The following is a 25131-nucleotide window of genomic DNA, read 5'->3' as shown; positions in this document are numbered from 1 at the left end:
TTTTGATTGCAGGTTCGTGAAAAATTGTCATCAAGTTTCTATGGTTGAATGGTGTTAAATGAAGAAAGAAGATTCATAAAATGGATATAGGTTTTTTTGTTTGAGCAAAGTTGACGAATGTTAGTTTTTTCTTTTGATTTAAATGTATGTTTATGTAACATATTTATTTATATATTCAACCACCCAATACTTTTACTTATTTGATTGTAGTTTTTCTATTTTTATTATGTTTATTTTATATTATTTTTTTGTTGGAATATCCTACACAACATATTTAAAAGATAACATAATTTTAAACATTTGATATGTAATTATGATAGACTTATCATGATATGTTCTTCATATGAAAGGAATTTATCCATATTACTACGATAAGAATTACATATGACATTTACGAAAATATATATATATATATTATATGTGATTTGTTTAACATGTATATGCACCTATGTATGTTATAAATTTAAATTTATAATTAAATATCTTTATGTTTAATAATTGAAGGGATTAAATGATGCATCAAAACCAATTATTTAGACGAATATAATAATAATAATAATAATAATTATAATAATAATAATAATAATAATAATAATAATAATACAATTTCAAGTACCACATTCATTTGAAACTCACACTACAACTCAAGAGTTTTCTAATTTATGTATATTTATTAGTTACAACTCAAGAGTTTTCAACTTATGATTATTAATTAGTAATCACTAATAACTTTTTATTTTCCTTTCTTTTATAAGGTTGTAAAGTTTTTTCTCATTTAAAACATTAATGTATTTGAAGAGATTTGTGATTTAAATATGAAGAGTTAATATAAATGTTATAATAGATGTTTTAGTGTTTTTATGTTATTAAAAGTTATAGTGTTTATTTTTCATATTTTTTATTATTCGTTGTGTGTGTGTGTGTGTGTATATATATATATATATATATATATATATATATATATATATATATATATATATATATATATAATACAAATGTTATAATAGATGTTTTTCTATTTTTATGTTACTAAAAGTTGCAGTTCATATTTTTGTTCATACGTTTTGTTACCCGTTATATTATCATTCATTTAATATATAATTTAAACAATTTTAAACAGTTTATAAAATTATCAAATAATTGTATATATCACAATGACTTAAAAATTAAACTATAATGTTTAATACAACTAATATGTTAACTATATGTTTGCTTTACTACTAACATTTTGTTTCAAAGTAGAAATATTAAATAATAATTTGGTAAAAGTTATTATTTTAACTATATAATTCTATTCCCGCGCAACGCGCGGGGATTCGCCTAGTAAAACTTATAAAAGAGGTCATTTAAATCAACATGTTTCAACTATAGCCTCTATCTTCAACCATATTGATTTGAAGCTCTCAAACTTTACAACTTCTTTTACTTAATAGTCTTTAACAATATTCATTTGTAACTCTAAAACTTTTCAACTTCTTCAACTTAATAGAATGATTAATTGAAAATTTGTTTGTATATATATGAACATTATTTTCCATTCTTAGTTCCTCATATTTTCTTCTTTCCTCTCTTGCCTATATAAGAACACTAGGCGAATGTCCGCGCGTTGCGCATAAACACCTATATAGTTGATGTCTTTACAAATATATATATATATATATATATATATATATATATATATATATATATATATATATTAATATAACAGTAACATTGTTAAATTTGATATAATAATTTGTATATACTAAATTGATATAATATATTGATTATTTTGAATTATATGATAATATATACATTTATTATAACTTCAAAATCTCAATCGTTTGAATGACTTCTACTCACGAGTTACACATGAATAAAATTAAATATAATATATGATTTGATGTTATTTATAGTTGTTTTTATTGTTAATTAATTTTTAAAAATTTATTTGCTTAATGTTTTAAGTTCTATCATTATAATTATTTAAAACATCAAACATTTTTTTTTATTTTAAAGCTAACAATATAATCATTTATATAGAGTTGTTTTTAAATATTTTTATTGTAAGGTATTCTAAGCTACTTATTTGGAAACTTTTAATGATTATAAAAATATATTTAAGAAATATTTTAGTTAAATTGAGATTACAATTTAGTTTTTTCTTTTATCACTATAATTTAACACTTTTAACTATTTACAAAATATTCTTTACTTTTTTAAATGGAACTGAAATTTATATTTGAGTTGACATTGTAATGCGTAGAAAAACCTATATAGTTGAAGTCTTTATAAATTTATATTTATTTAAATATAGCACTAACGTTGTTAAATTTGATATAATAATTAGTATATTAATTTGATATAATATATTGATTATTTTGAATTATATAATAATATATATACATCCATTATAACGTCATAATCTCAATCGTTTGAATGAACTTATACTCGCGAGTTACACATCAATAAAATTAAATATTATATATGGTTTAAAATTATTTATAGTTGTTGTTATTGTTAACTAATTTTTTTAAAATTTATTTGCTTAATGTTTTAATTTCTATCATTATAATTATTTAAAACATCAAACACTATTTTTTGATTTTAAAGATAACAATATAATCATTTATATAGGGTTATTTTTAACTATTGTTATTATAAGTTATTTTAAGCTACTTATTTGAAAATTTTTAATGATTATAAAAATATATTTAGGAAATATTTTAATTAAATTGATATTACAATTTAGTTTTTGCATTTATCACTATAATTTATCACTTTTAACTATTTATAAAATATTATTTGGTTTTTTTAGTGGAACTGAAATTTATATTTAAGTTGACACTGTAATGTTATATTTAAATTAACAATTTAATTATTTTGTCCAAATTGTTCAAAAGTTGTAGTTTTAAACTGATAATGGTTTACATGCAATAACATTTTAAATCTAATAAGTTAAGTATAATACGTTAAAATTTAAAAACATAACTTTATAAGTAGAAGTAAATATATTATTTTAAAATTGAAATTTAGTCTATTTATGATTACACTTTAGGTTTGATATTTATTTAACCTTATTAATCAACTTACAATCATTATTAGAAAGACACTACCATTTATCACTTTTAACTATTTATAAAATAATCTTTGGGTTGTTTAAGTTAAATAAAATTTATATTTAAGTTGAGCTTATAATGTTATATTTTAATTAATAATTTAAGTATTTTATACAAATTGTTCAAAAATTATACCTTTAAAATGATAATGGTTTACATCCAACAATATATTAAAACTAATAAATTAAGTATAATATGTTAAATGTTAAAAAACATAATTTTATAAGTAGGAGTAAAGATATTATTTTAATATTGAAATTTAGTTTATATATGATTACACTTTAGATTTGATATTTATCTAACCTAATTACCAAATTATAATTATTATTATAAAGAAATTGAAAAGTCATGGGAGTTTCAAATGAATGTGGTGAAAGGAAAAAAGAATGGGTGTTTCAAATGCATGAGATTCAAGAAAAAATGCTAGCTTTATAAGTATGTATGATTATCTTCCATTCTTAGTTACTCATATTTTCTTCTCTCCACCTTCCATTTTTTTTTTGTGTATATAGTGCTTGACAATGAAGAAGAAGGTTGTAGTTGTTTATGTATAAAAGAAAGATTTTAATGATGAAATGTGTTGAAGAGACATGATCTTATTTGGAATTGAGAGTATTTATTCAAAGCAACTTTGATATGTTTGGTTTGCGGTTTACGGTCAAGAAGAGAATGTGCAAATCTTCTAGGTCTGCAGTCTTCTAAAGAATCAATCAGTCTGCAAAGGCCAATGTTCGTGTGTGGTCTACGCGATGCAGACAAAAGAGGTTTAAATTATCTACAAACAAACAACACCCAAATGTTTTTTAGGTACTTCATCATATCGTGGGAAGGCGAAAACGTGATTGTACACACACATCAACAGATTTATGATTTAAGATTTCATGATGCTTTCCTTTATAACTCTGATTTTAACTTACAATTTATGAACGAATGGTTTTACATTGAACATATCTTTATAAAATTGGTGTTTATTTTATTTTAAAAATAAAAAATTTAGTCAAACATAATCACATTCTTATATATTTTACTTTGTTAGGATAATCTCCTAAGAAAAAATTGCAAAAATGATCTTTGTGGTTGTCAAAATTATGTGGTTTTTGTCCAAAAATGTTTGATAGTGCATAAATTGTCCAATTTTGGATAGGTTGTGTGGTTTTGGTCCCTATGGTTGACATTTTGTAGTAGTTTCGGTCCAAACCCAACCTATAATGACAAATATGCCCTTCGATAATTCTTTTTTTTAAATTTTTTTACGTATTTTCTTATTTCTTTCTTTAAAAAATAAAAACAAAATATCATCCAACCCACCCCTCTCTCTCTCTTTCTCTTCTCTCTCTCTCTCTCTCTCTCTCTCTCTCTCTCTTTGTCAGAGAAAATCATAGGTCACCCCCTCTGTCGTCACCTGCGTTAATCCCCCCTTTGCCATCACCAAGTCTGACACTCTCATCATTCACCCTTAATTCATAATTCCGACCAACTGAACCCTCATTGGCGACCATCGTACCTGCATATCTGCCAGTGTTTTCGAAATCAATCTATAGCAGAGGTGGTGGTTGTGGCGAACCAGATGTAGCCCATTGAGCACATTTTTTCGGCAAGACATCGTAATCGAAAAGGCAAGACATCGTAAATTGAAGGGGAAGGGTGCAACTTTTTCTAGATTTATCTTGAAGAAGAGGAGGACGAGATGAGATAGGAGATGAAGGGTTTATGTTTTCTGGTGAGAAATGAACTCACCTCAAGAAAAGAAGTCTCCAACCATCAAAATCAAAGAGGAAAATTAACCGTTGGTAAACTCCGACAAGAATGGTTGTCACCGACAGTTGCTCCAGGCACCGGTGATGATAGAGGGTAGAGGATGGAAATGGTGATGAAGGGGATGCTCTCCTCCTATAAAGATGAGAGGAGGTTGAGTTATTTATTTATTTATTCTTTGTTTTAAGTTAAAAAAATAAAGTAAATTAATTTATATATTTATCAATTAGAAAAATGAAAAATATAAATTATAAGGACATATTTTTAAGTGTAGAGGGACTAAATTCACTAAAAATATTTAAAATTGGACCAATAATGCATCAACAAACGTTTTTGGACAAAAACTACCGATTTTTGACAACCAAAGGACTATTTTTGCAACTTTGTCATCTCCTTGTGTGCATATGGGAGTGGGATTGAACTACTAATGTACTTGTTTTCCTAAAATGAACAAAAAGGGCATGTGGCCAAATAGTACCGGGTCCATTTTTGTAATTCAGTCACCAGAGAAACAATACTTTTTTAGCGGTGTCGGTGGAGACGAAAGGAGAGCATTGACAGTGGAATTCAGTAGCCACAGCGTCGCTTTCGTCTGGGGTAAGCAATTTGCTCTATCAATTATATATCTCTAACAGCTGTACGATTTGGATCATTCACCCACCAGATATATCTTTGTTTTATTCATATAATCGTTACCTTTACAAAGAGACATACAGAAAAAAAAAAGGCTTCTAGCGATCTTCTCCACTCGATCAATATCTTTTAGTCCTCAGTTCTCAGTTCGGGTTTCATCTGGTAACTTCACTGATTATCTATCCAGTCGTTTTGATTCTGAAGAAATTCAGTAGTTTGTTTGTACGGCGTGCACTACGATCAAATTTACCAAATTACGGTATAATCGTTTTTGGAACATTATGATCTGCATGCCTATGTTTGCATTAACCGATTTGCTCTTAATCTCAAAATCCGATAGCAAGCCTATGTCACCGGAATTCAACCTTCTAATACCCTCCCTTTACTCAATTTCATATGAATTTGCTAGAATAAGGAAATTTGATTTTGTGATTTTCACCAGGTCTTCACGTTTACGGCTTCTAGCTATGATCCGCAGAAGCATTTCTGGCTGATAGATTGTTGAGTTTGCAATTGGTTGATTTCGAGCTAAGCACAATGGAATCAGGAGAAATTGGGGTTGGTATCTTTATTTACACTAGAAGCTTTACAGTTGTTAAGCGGAAGATTAGCCTTTTTGGTTCAGTTTACATTCTTGATGTTTTGATTGTGCAGGGGAAGTCTTTGAAGACTGTGGGAGGTCAAGTTTGTCAGATATGTGGCGATAATGTTGGCAGCACAGAAAAAGGAGAATTGTTCATTGCTTGTGATGTCTGTGCATTCCCAGTTTGCAGGCCATGCTATGAATATGAGCGCAAAGATGGCAATCAGTCTTGCCCTCAATGCAAAACCAGATACAAGAGACAAAAAGGTTTTGACTTTTGATTTACTTCAGAGTGTCCCTATTTTTTTGTTTAAGACTTTGTTTCTTTTTCATTTCATTAAGTGCTTTCTGGATGAATGATGTTTAACAGTATCATCTAACATATGTGGTATTTGTCCTCCTTTACATGAACTCATTGATTTTGTTGAACACAGGAAGTCCTGCTGTTTTTGGAGACAAAGAAGAGGATGTTGATGTTGATGTTGATGAGAATACTGCTGACTTTCCCTTAACAGAAAGTCAAGCTGATAAGCAGAAGATAGCACAGCGCATGCTGAGCTGGCACATGACATACGGACGAGGGGAAGATACAAATGCTCCAGCTTATGATAAAGAGATTCCTCGTAACCACATACCTTCACTAACCAGTGCACAAGAGGTTGGATGCTTCATTTACTTGTGTAGTATTCTGTCTTTTACTATTCTTTTCATTTTTAACCCTAATATATAATCATGTTTTTTGTTAGGTTTCTGGTGAGTTCTCTGCAGCATCTCCTGAACGTCTTTCAATGGCCTCTCCTCCACCAGGGGGTAGAAGAACACACTCCCTCTCTTACCATGGTGATGTTAATCAATCACGTATGTTTTATGCTTCAATAATACTACCACATTAATTAATCTATCTTCAAGATACATTTTTCCCATTTTGAAGAGATTTTTTTTTTTTGCAGCTAACATTAGGGTTGTGGACCCTGTGAGGGAGTTTGGAACTGCAGGATTAGGGAATGTTGCATGGAAAGAAAGAGTTGATGGATGGAAGTTAAAACAAGACAAGAATGTGGTTCCATTGACAACTAGCCATGCTGCTTCTGAAAGAGGTCAAGATATTGATGCCACTACTGATGTTCTAGTTGATGACTCATTGTTGTAAGTCAATAATTTGACTATTATTAACTTTTGGTAATTTGAAAGGACTTTTTTTTTTTTTTTTTTTAATGTTTTGTTTTTGTTTCCTGAAGGAATGATGAAGCCAGACAGCCTCTTTCAAGGAAGGTTTCAATCCCATCATCAAGGATTAATCCATACAGAATGGTTATTGTACTTCGGTTGGTGATTCTTTGCATCTTCTTGCATTATCGGATAACAAATCCAGTGACAAATGCATATCCCTTGTGGCTACTCTCTGTTATATGTGAGATCTGGTTTGCAATATCTTGGATTTTGGATCAGTTCCCGAAATGGCTACCTGTAAATCGTGAAACGTATCTTGATAGATTAGCTCTGAGGTGATAAATATACTTCCTCATCTGACTCTTTATTAGGCGTGTCATCTGTGAAAAAAGACATGAATACCCACCCTTGTCATAACAGGTATGACAGGGAAGGAGAAACATCACAATTAGCTGCGGTTGACATTTTTGTGAGTACAGTGGATCCATTAAAGGAGCCTCCTCTAGTCACAGCAAACACTGTTCTCTCTATTCTTGCAGTTGACTACCCTGTTGACAAAGTCTCTTGCTATGTTTCTGATGATGGAGCTGCCATGTTGACTTTTGAAGCTTTATCTGAAACATCAGAGTTTGCAAGAAAATGGGTTCCTTTTTGCAAAAAATATAGCATTGAACCCCGAGCTCCTGAATGGTATTTCAACCAGAAAATTGATTACTTGAAAGATAAAATTCAGCCAACATTTGTCAAAGATCGCAGACTTATGAAGGTGAGATTATTTACGTCTTTGTTCTTTACTAAGAAATGAATACTACCATTTCTAGGTGATGTAAAATGACTATTAGACCCTTATCTGATAACCTAATTGGATTATATCAATATGTTCGACTCCTTGCAGAGGGAATATGAAGAATTCAAAATCCGTATAAATGCCCTTGTTGCCAAGGCTCAAAAGGTCCCTGAAGAGGGCTGGATAATGCAAGATGGCACACCATGGCCTGGAAATAACACCAGAGATCATCCAGGAATGATCCAGGTAATTTTCTATTACCTAAAAAGGGCATTTTGGTCTTTTTTTTTTAAAAAAGATGTCAAATGACTATTATACCCTTATCTGACACTTGATGCTTCTCCAGGTTTTCTTAGGTCAGAGTGGTGGGTTCGATAGTGAAGGCAATGAGCTGCCACGACTAGTCTACGTTTCCCGAGAAAAGCGTCCGGGATTTCAACATCACAAAAAAGCCGGTGCCATGAACGCACTTGTGCGTAATTTTTCATGTTGAAACCTTCAAGTTTTGTATCTTTACGTAAATGACCCATTAAAAACTTTGAAAACCTGTAGGTTCGCGTTTCGGCAGTGCTTACAAATGGGCCTTTCTTGTTGAATCTTGATTGTGATCATTATATCAACAACAGTAAAGCAGTGAGGGAAGCTATGTGTTTCATGATGGATCCAAACCTTGGAAAATACGTTTGTTATGTTCAGTTTCCTCAAAGATTCGATGGAATTGATAGAAATGATCGTTACGCGAATCGAAACACTGTTTTCTTTGATGTAAGTTTTTTCATTTTTTCAAATTTTTTGTTTTCTTATGACAAGTTTGTTTTTTTGTTTGTTTGACAGATTAACTTGAGAGGTTTAGACGGGATTCAAGGTCCTGTTTATGTGGGAACTGGTTGTGTTTTCAATAGGACAGCGTTATATGGGTATGAACCACCACTTAAACCCAAGAAAAAGAGAGAAGCGGGTTTCTTATCAAGCTGCTTTGGTGGATCAAAAAAGAAAAGTCAATCAAATAAAAAAGGGTTGGATAAAAAGCAATCTAGTAAACATGTTGACCCCACTGTGCCAATATTTAACCTAGAAGACATAGAAGAAGGCGTTGAAGGTACAACCATCTATCACTTTTCATCCTTCTTTCTTTAAAAAAAAAAATGCAAAAAAGACATAACACAGGATCAAAAGTGAAATTTACGTTAACACTACGATTTTTCATTAGGAGCTGGGCTTGACGATGAGAAGTCATTGCTGATGTCACAAATGACACTTGAGAAAAGATTTGGGCAATCAGCTGTTTTTGTTGCATCCACACTTATGGAGAACGGAGGTGTGCCTCAATCTGCAGCACCCGAGACTCTTTTGAAAGAGGCTATTCATGTTATCAGTTGTGGCTATGAAGACAAAACAGACTGGGGAACTGAGGTTAGTAATTACTATCATCCTCAATGACTTCACTTCAAATAAATATATAAATGAAAGTACATTTTGCTGTTTATTACAGATCGGATGGATTTACGGGTCGGTGACAGAAGATATTCTTACGGGATTCAAAATGCACGCGCGTGGTTGGCGATCGATATACTGTATGCCACCACGTCCAGCTTTCAAAGGTTCAGCTCCTATCAATTTATCAGATCGATTAAACCAAGTGCTTCGATGGGCTTTGGGATCAGTTGAAATTCTCTTCAGCAGACATTGTCCTATTTGGTATGGATATAATGGACGCCTGAAATGGCTCGAACGTTTTGCATACATCAACACAACAATCTATCCAATCACCTCAATTCCGCTCGTCGTCTATTGTACTCTGCCAGCTGTCTGTCTTCTCACCGGAAAATTCATCATCCCCCAGGTTTGCTTCAACTTCACGCTACTATAAATTGGTCATATTCTTACAATCTTACTCTGTTAATTACATTTTCATCTTCGCAGATTAGTAATCTCGCAAGTTTATGGTTCATATCACTTTTTCTCTCCATCTTCGCAACCGGTATCCTCGAAATGAGATGGAGTGGAGTCGGAATTGATGAGTGGTGGAGAAACGAACAGTTTTGGGTCATCGGAGGTGTTTCCGCTCATCTGTTCGCGGTATTCCAAGGTCTGCTCAAAGTTCTCGCCGGAATCGACACCAATTTCACCGTTACCTCAAAGGCGTCGGACGAAGACGGTGATTTTGCGGAGCTTTACTTGTTTAAATGGACGACGCTTCTGATTGCGCCGACGACTCTGTTGATTGTGAATTTAGTCGGAGTGGTGGCCGGAATTTCGTACGCGATTAACAGTGGGTATCAGTCGTGGGGCCCGCTATTTGGTAAACTCTTCTTTGCGTTTTGGGTGATTGTACATCTTTACCCTTTTCTCAAGGGTTTGATGGGGAAACAGAATCGGATGCCAACGATTGTTGTTGTGTGGTCGATTCTTCTTGCGTCGATCTTCTCGTTGTTGTGGGTGAGGATTGACCCGTTTACGACTCGGGTTACGGGCCCGGATGTTAAGTATTGTGGAATAAACTGTTGAGTCCAAGGAAAGACGTACGAGTATGTGTAGTGTTTTTAAGTCTATATTTATGGGTAGTATTTAAGGTGCTTGGGTAATTATTGTGCAGAAAAAAACTGGGGATGTTTTTTTCCAGTTGGGATACGTTTTTTAGGTTAATATTTTAGTTTTTATAAATGTGTAAAGTTGTTTAACGAGTATATGGTTGCAAATTGTGTTATGGCAAACGTGTTATGGAATCCGAATGATTTAGCCTTGTTTGGTAAGGCTGCCGAATGGATCTGCAGAATGAAAAAAAAATAACCGGTTTGATCTTCTAACAAAAAATAACTTTGAAAAAACCAGTTTTGTCTAACCAATTCACAAATTAGTAACAGTTGCTTGTTTTCATAAATTTTGGGAATAAAAGCAGAAAAAATATGAAAGTTTAGGGTCTTTCAATAAATCCTATTTTTTAATTGATAACATCAAATGAAGGCCAAACATCTCAAAAATCAGACAAAACCATAAAAATAATAAAGAAGAAAAACAGGTCAGTCCTGAGAAGCCTAAGACGAGCTTGAAAAAAAAAAGTATTTATCGCTATTATAAGTTTTGTAATTTTAAATAAATATACATATATACAATACATAATAATAAAAATTGGGCCCCAAAAAAATTAGATCATGTGCAACCGTCACTTTGTCCCCCCTCAACACCTGCTATGAAAGATAAAATATTAATCAGAAGCCTTGGATACTAGCATTAGCTCCAATCAGACAGTTTCCATCTTGAACGAAATTCCATGAAAAAAAAGAACTTAAAAACATTATTGCACCAGAAGAAATCAATGACAGGGAAGATGCACTCTCACACGAGAAAATATTAATGTCGGGGAAGGAGGAAGACATGGAAGAAGCTTACCTGCGGCGAAGATTTCACAGAAGGAGGACGATATGTGGGCTTTAGTGCATACGTCGATGGGTTGTCTTCGTGGGAGAGATTATGTCGGCATATAAAAGAAGAAAAGAGAAATATTTTAGGTGAAGGGTAAGAAGGGAAATCTTGTAAGGTTAAATCGGTTAGAGGTGCACTGCTAAAGAGTCTTTGGAATGGCGGTATCAATGTGTGTAGGAAAAACGTTTGTTTCCATATGGTTGAGGGTTTAATTATCATTGTGGATAAATGTGAAACATTAATAGTAGAATTAGAAGATGTGTGTGTTAAACCATTAGAAAAAAGGTGATATGATCATTTTTAGGTAAAAAGATGGACGGACCAAACACCCCGAATGTTGAACGGCTAAGAAGATGCCTCCTAATTGAACGGAGGAGAAGTAATCCTTAACTTGGCATACAAATTATGGGATTCAAGTAGCGGCCATTTTTTACTTGAATATTTATGTGTGGAAGATGAACTTGACATTAAGAGACACTAATTGGTGGTTACAAGGAATGATATATTCCATCTAGATATTTAGAAGGTAGATGCATCATTATGTTAACATTGAGTCTAAGGCCGAATAAGTGGGGGTGTTGATATCTGATGCAATGGCGATATGCCGACGAAACACTTCCCTTTTGAACGACATGCGAAAAAACCACCCATTTGGACAACGTGCACAAAAATCCACCACGCACGACATATTCTTGTTGGCACTTGTTTACCTTTTCTATATAAAACGGATATATAGTACATATGTTTGATTTTCATAAGATAAAATATGTTTTCGCGTTTTCACAAGATATCTATATTTTCGCATGAACATACTATCAAGATATAACACCCACGTGTGTATTTACCTTGTCAAAAGTTGTTGTATTCCTCCACAAATATCTACCGTATTATCTCATTTAGTTAGTTTTACATTGTATTATATAATAGGGCTATATTCATTACTCTGTAAGTGAAATCAAGAAATCAATTCTTCAATTTTTTTCTCTTTATGGTATCAGAGCTCGGCTCTAAAGAAATCACACCCAAAAATCTTCTTCACGATCATCTCTCCTAAACACGTATCTGAGATGGGAGACGGAACTGGATCTTCTCTCACTATCAACACCATCCTCAAAGATATCACGGTTGTCAATTTTCCTACAACCCTAAAATTGACATCCACAAATTATCTTGGATGGAAAACGCAAATCGAAGCCCTTCTGTACGGCCTTGATCTCTTCCGATACATAGATGGCACTTGCCCAGCCCCATCACCAACAACTGCTGCCGACGGCACAATCACCCCTCATCCTGATTACCAGAAGTGGTTCAGGCAGGATCGCCTCTTATTTGGTGCTTTGGTTGGAAGCCTTTCTCCATAAATTGTTCCTTTAATCACAAATGCTACATCCTCTTTTGAAGCATGGAAAACCCTAGCCGCCACATATGCATCTCCCTCACGAGGCCATATCAAACAGCTCCAATATCGCCTAAAACAAACCACCAAGATCCCAAGTCAAACAATCACAGAATATATGCAGAACATCAAAACAATTGTTGATGAACTTGCAATTCTGGGAAAGAAACTTGATCAAGAAGATGTCATTGATGCTATTATCAATGGATTGGATCAAACTGCTTATAAACCCATTCTGGACGCCATCCATGCACAAGATTCCACCATCCCCTTCAATGAACTCCATGAAAAGCTCATCAATCAAGAACTTGCTCTTGCCCAACAAACTCAAACCACAGGGATACACCAACCCACCTCAGTTTTCTACACTCAAAACACCAAGAAGCAATGGCCCCCTCGCCAAGACAACAATGCAGGTCTTCTTCCCACTCCCACCAAACAGACATCTCCAGCAACTGGACAACGACCCTTTTTGGGAAAATGTCAATGGTGTCATCAAAAAGGGCATTCACTGAGCAACTGTTTTACCTTCAAAAAGCTTTTTCCAACTGTTTATGTGTCATCTCCCTCTAATCGTTCTGTGCAGGCTACAAGTCCTCAAGCTTATCTCATGAGTCCAACACATAATCCAGGAACAACAAATTGGTTGTTTGATAGTGGGGCAAGCTTCCATGCTACAAATGACCTAAATAACCTCTTCATTCATGCTCCATATGATGGAACTGAAGAATTGGTCATCGGTGATGGTCCGTGTTTAAAAATCTCTCATATTGGCTCTCTAATTCTTCACACACCTCATACTCCTTTAATCCTTAAAAATGTCCTCTATGTACCCTCTTTGTCTCGTAATATCATCTCTATATATCTAGATTATGTATTGATAATCACTTTCTAATTGAATTCTATTCTTTTATTTTTTTCATCAAGGACTTGGCAACCAAAACCCCCCTGTTCAAGGGCACAACAACAAAGGGAATGTATGAGCTCAAATCATCTCTGAAGCCTACCATTTTTACCATGCACCGAACAACTTTATCCATGTGGCATCATCGACTAGGCCACCCCTAAAATAAAGTTTTTCAACAATTGTCTTCCTCTCTTTCTTTTCAATCTAGTTCATTAGAAAATTGTAATTCATGTTGTATTAATAAAAGTCATTGTTTGCCATTTCACAACTCATCCCTTACTTCTTCAAAGCCTTTATAACTAATTTTTTCGGATGTATGGTGCTCTCCCATAGAATCTTTTGATCATTATAAATATTACATCATTTTTGTTGATCACTTCACCAAATACACATGGCTTTATCCCATGAAAAAGAAATCCGAATCACTCAACATATTTACCCGTTTCCAATCCTTGGTTGAAAACTATTTTCAAACCAAAATAAAACAATTATTTTCAGACAATGGTGGCGAATATATAAAACTTGCCACTCATCTTGTATCTCATGGCATCTCTCACCTTACTTCTCCTCCACATACTCCTGAACATAATGGGCACGCTGAACGTCGACGTCGGCACATAGTCGAAACAGGCCTAGCTCTTCTCTCTCACTCAAATATTCCAACAACCTTTTGGCCTCTTGCTTTCACCATTGCAGCATATCTCATTAGTAGAATGCCCACTCCTAACCTCAACAACCTCTCACCCTTCTATTGTCTCTTTAAAAAGGAACCCAACTACTCAAAATTAAAATGTTTTGGCTACCTATGCTACCCATGGTTAAGACCCTACTCCCCCCCCCACAAACTGCACCCTCGCTCACTCCCTGTATCTTTGTTGGCTATTCTCCAACACAAAGTGCCTACTATGCCTATGACCCCGTAACCACTAAGCTCTACACCTCCAGACATGTTGTTTTTATTGAAGATGAATTTCCTTTTCATAAACTCACAAAATCATCTACATCCACTCCTCCAATCAATCCTGATCATTGGGTATCATTATCAATTCCTATCACTCATACAACACCATCACAACTTGATACACCTCCTTCTCCTCCACAAAATAATTATCCCCCTCCTTCTCCTCCACCAAATAATTCTCCCTCTCCTTCTCCTCCATAAAATAACTCTCCCCTCCTTCTCCCCCACCTCCTCCCTCTCCCCCTTCATTCAGAATGCATACACGATCCAATTCTAAACCCAACACAAAATACTACAACTCAAATTTTCAACTCTATACGGCCTCTTCCTCTTATCCATCCGAACCTTCTCCCATATCTCAAGCCCTTAAACATCCCTCATGGCGTAATGCCATGCAAGAAGAGTATGATGCACTTGCAAGAAATCAAACATGGTCTCTCGTCCCTTCCTCCCAAGCTCCTAATCTGGTCGGTTGCAAATGGGTTTATCAAACAAAATATAAACCTGATGGTTGTATTGATCGCCTAAAAGCACAACTTGTAGCTAAAGGCTTCAATCAAAGGGCCGACATTGATTATAGAGAAACTTTCAGCCCTGTTCTCAAACCAGCCACCCTTCGTCTTATTCTCTCTCTTGTTATATCCCAAAACTGGCCCTTGAGACAATTAGACATTAATAATGCTTTTCTGCAAGGTCATCTTCAAGAAGATGTCTTCATGTCCCAACCCCCAGGATTTGTGAATCCATCCTTTCCTAACGATGTATGCAAACTCCACAAAGCCCTATATGGCCTAAAACAAGCATCACGAGCTTAGTATAATGAGCTCAAAACATATCTCATCTCCCTCGGTTTCAAACCAACCATCTTAGACTCCTCCCTTTTTCTCCTCAAAACACATTCAACCTTCATTCTTGTTCTTGTTTATGTCGATGATATCATCGTCACTGGTCCCTCTCCCAACCATCTATCTCGTTTTATCACAAATCTTGCCACCAAATTATCTCTAAAAGATCTTGGCTCCCTGTCATATTTTTTGGGCGTCGAAGTCCTTCCACATCCTTCTGGTATTATTCTCTCCCAACACAAGTATATACTTGATATACTCAAAAGAGCAAATATGAGTGATTGCAAACCGCTTTCAACACCGATGATCAATATTGAACCCCTTCGACTCACTGGCGGTACACCCTTGGCATCACCTACTAATTATCAAACACTTGTTGGAGCACTTCAATACCTATCCTTAACAAGACCTGACATATCCTTTGCAGTAAATCGTTTATCCCAATTTATGAATGCACCAACATCTCTTCACTGGGCAACCCTAAAACGATGGCTTCGATACAGACATTGAACCTTACATCATGGAATCATTTTACATAAAACATCTCCTCTTACACTTCATGCTTTTACTGATGCTGATTGGGCAGGTGACAAAGATAATTACAGAAGCACTACTGGCTATATTGTATACCTTGGCTCTAATCCAATCTCTTGGAGCTCAAAGCGTCAAACCACCCTTGCAAGGAGCTCCACAGAAGCATAATTTTGTGTTGTGGCTTCCACAACCACTGAAGTCCAATGGCTCATCTCTCTATTAAGCGAACTTGGTTTCCAATCTGTTACAACACCAACCATTTACTATGATAATCTCAGTGCGACATCCTATTCTGCCAATCCAGTTTTTCACTCAAGGATGAAGCACCTTGCTTTAGATTTCCACTTTGTCCGAGAAAAGGTTCAACATGGCTCTCTTCAAGTCCAACATATTGCAGGTGATGATCAATTAGCAGATGCCCTCACTAAACCTCTTCCAAGCTCACGTTTCCACTATCTTATTTCCAAGATTGGCCTCATCTCCGGATCGTCCATCTTGCGGGAGCATATCAAGATATAACACCCATGTGTGTACTTACCTTGTCAAAAGTTGTTGTATTCCTCCACAAATATCTACCACATATCTCATTTAGTTAGTTTTACATTGTATTATATAATAGGGCTATATTCGTTACTCTGCAAGTGAAATCAAGAAATCAATTCTTCTTCATTTTTTATTCTCTTTATATATATATATATATATATATATATATATATATATATATATATATATATATATATATATATGTGTGTGTGTGTGTGTGTGTTCTTTTTGGCATTTTTATGGTTTAAGCTTTCTAGTTTCATTTTAATTTATACAACACATTTACCATGTCTACTCCCACCAAACCCATTCACATGCTTCCCCTCATTTTCACCATTTTCACCCATCAATGTATTCTCATCCTTTCTTTCCAACAATGATTTATAACATTTGTTATTTATCATCAGTTTTATAGATGGGTTAAATCATTGTATTGTATTGTACGGTTTGGATACACGAATTGCAATAACTACAATCTGCCAAGAATATATATAACCACGAAAAGTAACAAAACAAAATCAAACACAAAATAAAAAAATAAAAAAAAAAAAAAGAAAAGAAAAATATCAATCAACTTCAATCTTACATCTCTCTTATCTGTACCCATTAAGTTATACATTCCCGTTACCAAAAGTAGTCTCCTCAAAATTTGTATTTTTTGAAAATTGCATCATATCATCATCAAGCACCTGCCAACCAATATCTCACAATTACTACCCTCTCCCTATAAACAAATCATCTGAGAGATACAAATTACAAGGGCGTTTACGTCTTTTTTTTTTTACCTCCAATTGGCTTTTGCTGTTTGTTTGTGTAATGAATTAACTACTACCCATAATAATAATAATAATATACTATTATTGATCAGCAGCTTCAGGAGATATTTTTTGGACCAAAGACTCAAGTTGACCTGCAAGTGGGGCCCCCGACTCACTACTTAACTTGGCTGATGGCAATGATCTTATGCATCCAAGGATATGCTGGATATCACAATTAAGCCTATAAACAACAACAAAAAAAAACAAATGACATAAACGCCCTTGCCATGTAAACTTGAGGTGATTTATAATTTATATAAGAAAATGCAAGAACCTGGTTTTTATTTGTTGATTGGTAATATCCACGTGTGAAAAAGCATCAGATATTTGTATGTCAAAGATGATTGTCACTTCTCTGCAAGAAACATTAATCATATGACATGTACTCAATTAAATTAAGTCAAAAAAGAAAAAGAATTTTATATCATGATTAAAAGAAAAAGAAAAAGAAAAAAGGCTCACTTGAATATTTCTTGAACATCAGCTTCATGCAAAGTTCGTGAAAGCACTCGTTGAAGATATCCAACTTCCTAAAAATTAATTACATATTCACCAATAAAGAAGAGTAGAAAAATATTATAATTTATTAAACTAATATATATATATATATATATATATATATATATATATATATATATATATATATATAATTATTTATTACCTTGGTGAGGGATTTAGCAAACTGACTGGGTTGTACATCAGTTTCATCTGATCGATTCCATGTTTCAATAATTTGAGGTAATCCACGAAGATGAACTAACAGCCTTTCCCTCATTATTTGCACCAGTTTTGTATGTATCTCATCTCTATGCACTTTATAATCCTAAAAAATTTATTATTTCACAACTTTTAATTAAATATCTATACTCGCTTTATAATACCCAAGAATGGGAGAAAATTTTGTAAAAAGAGTTTATTTATTACCTGTGATACCCGTTCAATTTCTGATAACAGCATTACTTTTCGTGTCTCAGGTACTTTCAGGAAAAGAATCCTCCTAATTTCTTACATACATACATACATACACATACAAACAGATGAACAAGTTATTATTATGTGGAATATAAGGATAAAATGGTGATTTAGTTTCATTCAGACGTTTTATTAAGTCTATAAATAAAAGCAAAAAGCACCTACCAGGGATAATAGCATGCACAAAACTCACAACCTGACTTGCCAATGCCAGATGTTTTGATGTAATCGACTTTAAACCAGACACCTGGAAAATGCCAATTAAACAGGATTTAACATATATATATATATATATATATATATATATATATATATATATATATATATATATATATATATATTTAACAAAAAAAAAAGAAAAAAAAAAAGTTACCTGCATGGCACCAGCACCAAGAACAAGCTGACAAGCCCTTGTGTTGAAAAATTTCAACATTTCAAGAACACGATGAATAACTTCAGATGAAAGTGCTGGCAAAACAGCATTCATATCAATGTACTCTGATAACATCTTCAACAAGATTAACCCACTGAAAAATAAAAATAAAAATAAAAATATCAATATTCTATAATTCTACATCAAATTCATATATAAATTAGCTTAGTTTACACGATTACTAACCAGTTTACCATGTGGTACCCAACACCTCTGAATGAGATCAAATGAGCACCAGATTTTCCATGTTCATTCTTTGTTTTAACATTATTAACCTGAAACACACAGAATTCAAAAATAAATAAAAAGTTATAATCAACTTCATTCTATTAATAAATAAATTCCACCTGTCCAGTGGTATCCACAATTCCATCAACAGACTGTTCATTGTAGCTTTTATCATCGGAATCACCAACTCCTAAAGATTCCAAGCTGAAAAGGGAATCCACAATTCCCTGGAATTCATTAGGCACATCTACTTCAACCCATGTTTCTTGATCAAGCACTGCTTTCAGTTTTGTCATCTATAATAATATTAATCAAACAAATTGTTGTTAGTTGTTAGCCACCCCCATTATTTAAATATTATTATATTTGATAAATAAAAAATTACCCGAGATTCATGTTGGAAATCAACAAAAGCTTTGGCTTGAGACTGTAATGTTCCACGGATGCTATATCCCAACCTTCCACCAATCTATATATGATTTAAAAAAACATTAAAGATTAAAATTTTAAACATGTAATTCAAATCTTGAAACTATTAAATTTTACCTTCTCTGTTGCAGTAACAAATTCTTGTGACACGTTATATATTTGTAAAAACTCTTGAAGCCTTAGCCTTGGATGCAAAAGAGCACGCACACCAAGAAGTTTTGCCCATCTTCCATGAGCTGCATCACAAGCTGCAAACACTGCTTCCGTGTTTTCTCTCAATACATCAGCTCTGTTAAATGACAAATTTACCCTTGTTAGAAACTTTCTAACAAATAAGCAAGCAACATATCTATATAGTATAACAGAATCAGATCACCTGAAATTTTTTGATAAATTTGATGGACTTGTGGCATCGTTTGATTTTGGTTGGATTGGGGACACCTTGATAGAATTCCTAGGAAAGGATCCAGACTGAGAATCACCCAGAGGGGCGTTTTCGGAATTTAAAGCACCATGAGCAATTGCAGCAGCAACTGAATCAGCAGCATAATGACCATCAAGATTGGACATTATCCATTCAATGGCTTTTTTAACTTCAGCAGCTCGAAGTAAGTGTGCCTGCATTCACTAATAGAATATAAATCAAGTTACATTTTATTGATGAATTAATTTAAAAAGAGTTTAAATCTCCAATCACATCACACATTACCTGTACAATCTTGAAAATGGTGCCAAGAAGTTGAACAAAGCTTTCAGAAGACAAGCTTCTTAGCTTACTTGCAAGTGATGAGCCTCCACCTGTGCACCAAAAACTAATATTTACACAAATTCCATACTTTTTCTTTTCTCTTTCAGTGTTTTGAGTAAATAAGGGTGAATAATAGGTCTTCTGAAAGATAAAAAGTAGTGAAGAATATATGCACACCATCTGAATCAACAATTCGATCGTTTGATTTAAAATCAGAGTCTAAAGGTCTTGCAAGAAGAACAGGAAGCAGCTCTGCAACAACCGATTTTATAGCAGTTTTCATGTCAGATGTAACTGTATCGCGATATATTCTCAAAACAGTTGGAAGTTTTGCCTGAAAATTAACAAAATAGATAAGAAATTTGAAATAAAAAGATTTCTGAAATATATTAAATGTATATTTAGTACTTACAGTTCTAAGTAAGCCAATAATAAGAGGTAAAAGTCGATCATGGAAGCTTGAGGTGTCTTCTTCATGCAAGTTTACCTGTATCACACAATTAAATCATTTAGTCTTGTAGTTGTAAATACATCATTTGATGATATAATCTGTTCATACTTCATTATCTTCTCCATTTCCCAGTGGGGTCATCTTTGCTTTTGCTTTAGTTAATATAACCACATCCTTATCTCCAGAATCATTGATAGATGCACGCAAAAACTCTGTTGAAAGAATGCTACAAAAATAAATAATACAAGTCACAACAGAGAATTCTAAAAGAATAAATAAATAAATAAATGATGTGGATACTAACCTATTTACAGAATCTATTGCAGCAGCTACATGATCCTCAAGGTGACGAAAACAATGTAGGCCAGTTAATTGATCCCCATCCTGTAATTAAAGATGATTAGATATATATAACTTACAAGGTGAAATGCAAGAAATAGCAATGTCCTTCTATTTATTTGTTTACTTTGAAATTTCTACCAAATTATAACATTGTACTTTGTGTTTTCATATTTATATAAATTATACTTTGAAAATTTTCTCAGCTATAGGAGTGACATTGATATAATATGGTAGACTTTTTGAAGCATGATGTTGTAAAAGGAAGAAAATGGAAGTGGTATTCTATGATAAATAAATAAATGAAAGTGTGTTGTTATTTCTTCCATTCAACCCTACAATATATTATGAGTTAAGAAAAAGAAGCAAATGTAGAGTCACCCTTGTAAAAAAGCATTCGTTTAAACCCTATGCATTTATATGACATATTAAGTCCAGGGTTATATAGGTAAAATAGCTGTTGGAATTTATCTTTTAAAAAGGGTATCTTTGTCATTGTTTGTAACTTAATTTTGGCCATCTGTTCATACATAAAAAACAATGAACTTGAATAGATTCATTTCAAAAGTTCAACAAAATATGGTAATGAAATGGTAATCTTCATTAAGTTAGAGCTTAATGGGTTAAGCAATTAATCTAGCTGTTTCTTTTTGACTTAATCTGGACAGATTAACTTAATGTGTTAAGCCAAAAAACCTGGCTGGTTAATGTATTCAGGCACCAATTCTTCATCTAGTTTCCCTTCTTTTTATTACCTCCCAACTCTTTTCACATTAAAAATGATAAATACTGTTATATTTGTATGTTGACATATAGCAGAATTTAAATTTGTAATTTTCTGGTAAAAGTAGTTCTTTATGGCAATGTTAAGGTTTAGGTATAGTGAAGCTATAACAAGTATCCAACTAGTTGTGTAATATACATAGAACTTAAGAAACATATTAAGACTAACACCTAGAAGCATTATGGATTGACATATAATTTCTTTCAGACATAAAAAGAAACATATTATGTCAATGCTATTCGCCTAAATAATGATAACTGATGAACTCCTTAATTATAGCAAATAAAACAACACAAGAAGGAAAAATGTTATCAAGTGTAAAACAGTATGGCATTCATGTACCAGAAAATGCTTCAAATCATCAGTCACGTCTAAAGCTCCAGCACAATCAGCAGATGCAACAAGCTATAAAACAAAATAACAAGAGAATTACAGTCATTTCATAGGCTCAAGCATCATGTGTAGCATATTTTATGATAAATAATGAATAAACAAACAAGAAAGCGATTAAATTAAGGGTTACAGGCAAGATATAGCAACTTACTTATATTATTTGTGTACGCATGCTACTTTCATTTCTTTGTATTATAGCATTGCACGTACAATAAAAAGCTAAAAAGCATGATTTCAAATTCGATTCCTTTTCTTTAACAGCTAATTGGGATTCACTTGAGTTTCTTAGTTTTCATTTACACCTATCTCTACTATAACCTGTTCATACTTTAGAGACAGAAGTGCTAATAGTTTCCCTTAAATACGAGTATAGAGTTCCATAGGTTGTACTTTACTTTCAACATTTTTCTGATTAGTGCATATTATAATTTGAAAAATGGAAGTAGGAAGGAATGAAAGTAGGATGATACAGTAAGTTGTTATTGCTTGCATCTAAATTGTTGTTAAATGTCAATTGATAACAATGTGGTTCAGTCGAGGATTTCCAAATAAGCACACACAGACAGAAACACAAGATAAACAAACAGAAGGGTTACCAACTTAAGAGCAGCAAGAGATTGGTTAACGTATAATATAAGCCTAAGCTTCTCCTGCAGTGCCAACATATCGCTCCGGGTATGATTTAACTCCTGAATTTGGCGAGCTGAATCCACTAAATCTACATCCAAAAGCCTAATCGTCTCCTTCAATTCCCGGATCCGACTACACCCTTCAACAATCTTAAGATTCAAATCTTCTAACTGACCCTGTGCTTCAAAAAACGAATTGGAACGCAGCGAGATCTCCTTAACCAAATGAAGCTCGACCACATCCAAGTACTGAGACAACTTTTCTTGTAACACGGTGTTCTCAGCGATAGTAGAGAACGGGCTAGCCGCCCTGAAAGTTGCTCCATCTTCGAGTGCAAAATCCTCCTTGAAATACAATGAAGGAACTTCCCGCAAACACGCAACGAGAGCTTCCCCTGCCCTCTCATGGTGATCAATGGCATCCGCATCCCTGCTCTCCTTGTTTGAATGGTTCCGAATGTCTTCGAAACGGCTATGGTGATCGGAGATTGAGGATAAATATGATGTGAAATCGGATCTAGTTATTTCTAAACCAGGGGTTTTGTTGGCGGAAGGAGGAGCAAATTCAGCGACTTGTACAGCAGTTGAAGACGACCACCAACCGACCCAAGAGCCGTCGGAGACATGTGGGTTGTTGAGGATGGAGGATAAGTTTTGGGTACTTGCATCGGAAAGTGATTTCGATAGCAAGGAGGAAGGGGTAGAATTATGTCGATTAATAGGGGCGAACCTTCCCGATCTGGGGGAAGGCTTTGGATCCATTTCTTTTTCACGATTTGTACAGCATCAATCAATCCAGTCTTTACACTTCCAATCTCAATCAAATCACATATACCGTTGTTTCACTTGGATTTGCTGGAATCAGTATTCGTAGATAGAAACCCTAAGAAATCAACTTGCATTGTCAGATCGAAAGTAGGGGTGAGGGGCCAGACGAGACAAGCTGTGATTATACACTCTGGTGCGTGGGTCTCATGTTACCATCATCAATTCAATCCAATGAATTATACCGATCGTCAATATCTCCGGTGTATTTTCTAGCGTTCTCCGAGTCGACAAAAATTCAAAGCAAATAGCCAAATTTGCACACGGCTGGTTTTGAATTTTGGATCGGTTTGTTCGAGATTTGGCTGATCAGTAATCAACCCAAGATCCAATATGAATTTGGTCTTGCAATTGTTACCAGATCTGAAAACCTAAAGTTTTATTCGGGTTAACTGGATGTGTTATTTCATAATTGGATTCAGATTTTGATTAAGAGAAAAAGTTAAAAATAACCAACAAATATTTCTTTTTATTTTTGTCTATTTTAAAAAAAAATGTTTTTTTTTTCTAAATTGTCTTTTTATAGTTTTCGATAATATGGAATTAGACCTTCATATGTCACTTACATAGAATGTTCATAGTTTTTTAGTGTCTAAAAGTACTAAAAGTATTTTCTTTTTGTCATCCATATAGATGGTTTTGGTTAACATACGTAGTTCGTGGAGTATGAGATTATCCTTAAGTATCGCCTCATGATCCATTTATTTTCCGTTGACAAGATATGTACAGTCTACCCGTAAAGGTTACTTAGACTCAGTTGGAGACCATGATGTGGCTAGAGATGTTCTTTTTGACGTATCTAGGAGGGTCGAGGTTTCGGCTAGGAAAGAAGCACACGTGAACTTTCTGACTGATCTGTTGGGGGAAGATCAACACTTAGAATGACATATATTTTGGTTTTTGGATGGATATGAGGGAAGCATGTTTGTGTGGATCTACCAGGAGTTTCTCCACTAGTGGGCTTGAGGAATGATGGTTTCGCTGTAGGTCAAACTGCTTTAAAAGTCGTCTCAAGTAAAGTGGCCAAACACGAAAAAGCTTGTATTGCTAATCAACATGTGTTTATACCATTTGTTTTTTATACAGTTGATATCCTAGCACCAGAAGCGACGAAGCTCCTCAAACGAGTGCAACAAGTCATGCATTAAATATAATGACATGACCCCTAGATCCATGGACGTAGTTTTTAAAAGAGTTAGTTTTGCAATCCAAAAAGGGATAGCAGTGTAGCTTGTCTGTTTTCCTTTGTAACATCCTGAAAATCAAGGGTAAAAATTTCATTTTTATTATAATCAAAACACCATTGTAACTTTATCCAAACATTTAAAAGTATTTCCAAATAAGACAATTATCAGAGTTCATTCCCAAAGATCACACATTACGGAAAACACAGGTGTATGCGATGCGATCAAGCCTGGCCCTTTCCTTTCGAAACGAAAGTACATGA

General features: G+C 33.8%; 2 protein-coding genes across 4 annotated transcripts; one reads left to right on the top strand and one right to left on the bottom strand.

Annotated features, from left to right (window-relative positions):
- The first annotated feature begins 5426 nt into the window (after positions 1-5426).
- LOC145064971 (cellulose synthase A catalytic subunit 3 [UDP-forming]-like) lies at positions 5427-10733 on the top strand. Of its 3 annotated transcripts, none has more exons than XM_079012329.1 (15): positions 5427-5450; positions 5929-6044; positions 6141-6336; positions 6504-6727; positions 6816-6927; positions 7020-7215; positions 7308-7574; positions 7660-8005; positions 8135-8272; positions 8373-8498; positions 8579-8791; positions 8861-9125; positions 9237-9439; positions 9519-9869; positions 9950-10733. In XM_079012329.1, exons 2-15 carry the CDS (start codon positions 6024-6026, stop codon positions 10532-10534), a joined length of 3243 nt encoding a protein of 1080 aa, XP_078868455.1. In that variant the 5' UTR covers positions 5427-5450; positions 5929-6023; the 3' UTR covers positions 10535-10733. The 3 variants fall into 3 exon arrangements, with proteins under 3 accessions (XP_078868455.1, XP_078868453.1, XP_078868454.1); XM_079012327.1 differs by lacking the exon at positions 5427-5450 and adding an exon at positions 5497-5648; XM_079012328.1 differs by lacking the exon at positions 5427-5450 and adding an exon at positions 5574-5745.
- Positions 10734-17095: 6362 nt separating this feature from the next.
- On the bottom strand, positions 17096-24092 carry VPS54. Its single transcript, XM_079008616.1, has 20 exons — positions 22827-24092; positions 22180-22242; positions 21019-21098; positions 20823-20940; positions 20676-20750; positions 20441-20597; positions 20225-20313; positions 19892-20133; positions 19633-19804; positions 19472-19555; positions 19206-19382; positions 19045-19133; positions 18799-18952; positions 18591-18672; positions 18378-18457; positions 18115-18276; positions 17916-17983; positions 17728-17808; positions 17421-17634; positions 17096-17324 (listed from the first exon to the last, which is right to left on the bottom strand). The coding sequence occupies exons 1-19, from the start codon at positions 23619-23621 to the stop codon at positions 17493-17495; spliced, it is 2910 nt and encodes a 969-aa protein (XP_078864742.1). The 5' UTR covers positions 23622-24092; the 3' UTR covers positions 17096-17324; positions 17421-17492.
- Positions 24093-25131: the final 1039 nt, after the last annotated feature.

This window comes from Lactuca serriola, chromosome 7 (assembly GCF_051521515.1).
Source record: "Lactuca serriola cultivar US96UC23 chromosome 7, Lser_US96UC23_V15, whole genome shotgun sequence".
NCBI lineage: Eukaryota > Viridiplantae > Streptophyta > Magnoliopsida > Asterales > Asteraceae > Lactuca > Lactuca serriola.
The sequence above is the reverse complement of the archived record's forward strand: the minus strand, read 5'-3'. Positions and strand labels throughout refer to the sequence as shown.

What these genes read in the sequence shown, in the direction of transcription:
- LOC145064971 (XM_079012329.1), top strand. Translation starts at nt 6,024, where the DNA reads ATGGAATCAGGAGAAATTGGG. An exon ending in ATCATCCAGGAATGATCCAG is followed by an intron (nt 8,273 to 8,372) that starts GTAATTTTCTAT and finishes ATGCTTCTCCAG; the next exon opens with GTTTTCTTAGGTCAGAGTGG. An exon ending in AAACAGACTGGGGAACTGAG is followed by an intron (nt 9,440 to 9,518) that starts GTTAGTAATTAC and finishes TGTTTATTACAG; the next exon opens with ATCGGATGGATTTACGGGTC.
- VPS54 (XM_079008616.1), bottom strand. Translation starts at nt 23,621, where the DNA reads ATGGATCCAAAGCCTTCCCCCAGATCGGGAAGGTTCGCCCCTATTAAT. An exon ending in AATTTATCAAAAAATTTCAG is followed by an intron (nt 19,805 to 19,891) that starts GTGATCTGATTC and finishes GTCATTTAACAG; the next exon opens with AGCTGATGTATTGAGAGAAA. An exon ending in ATTTCCAACATGAATCTCGG is followed by an intron (nt 19,383 to 19,471) that starts GTAATTTTTTAT and finishes ATATTATTATAG; the next exon opens with ATGACAAAACTGAAAGCAGT.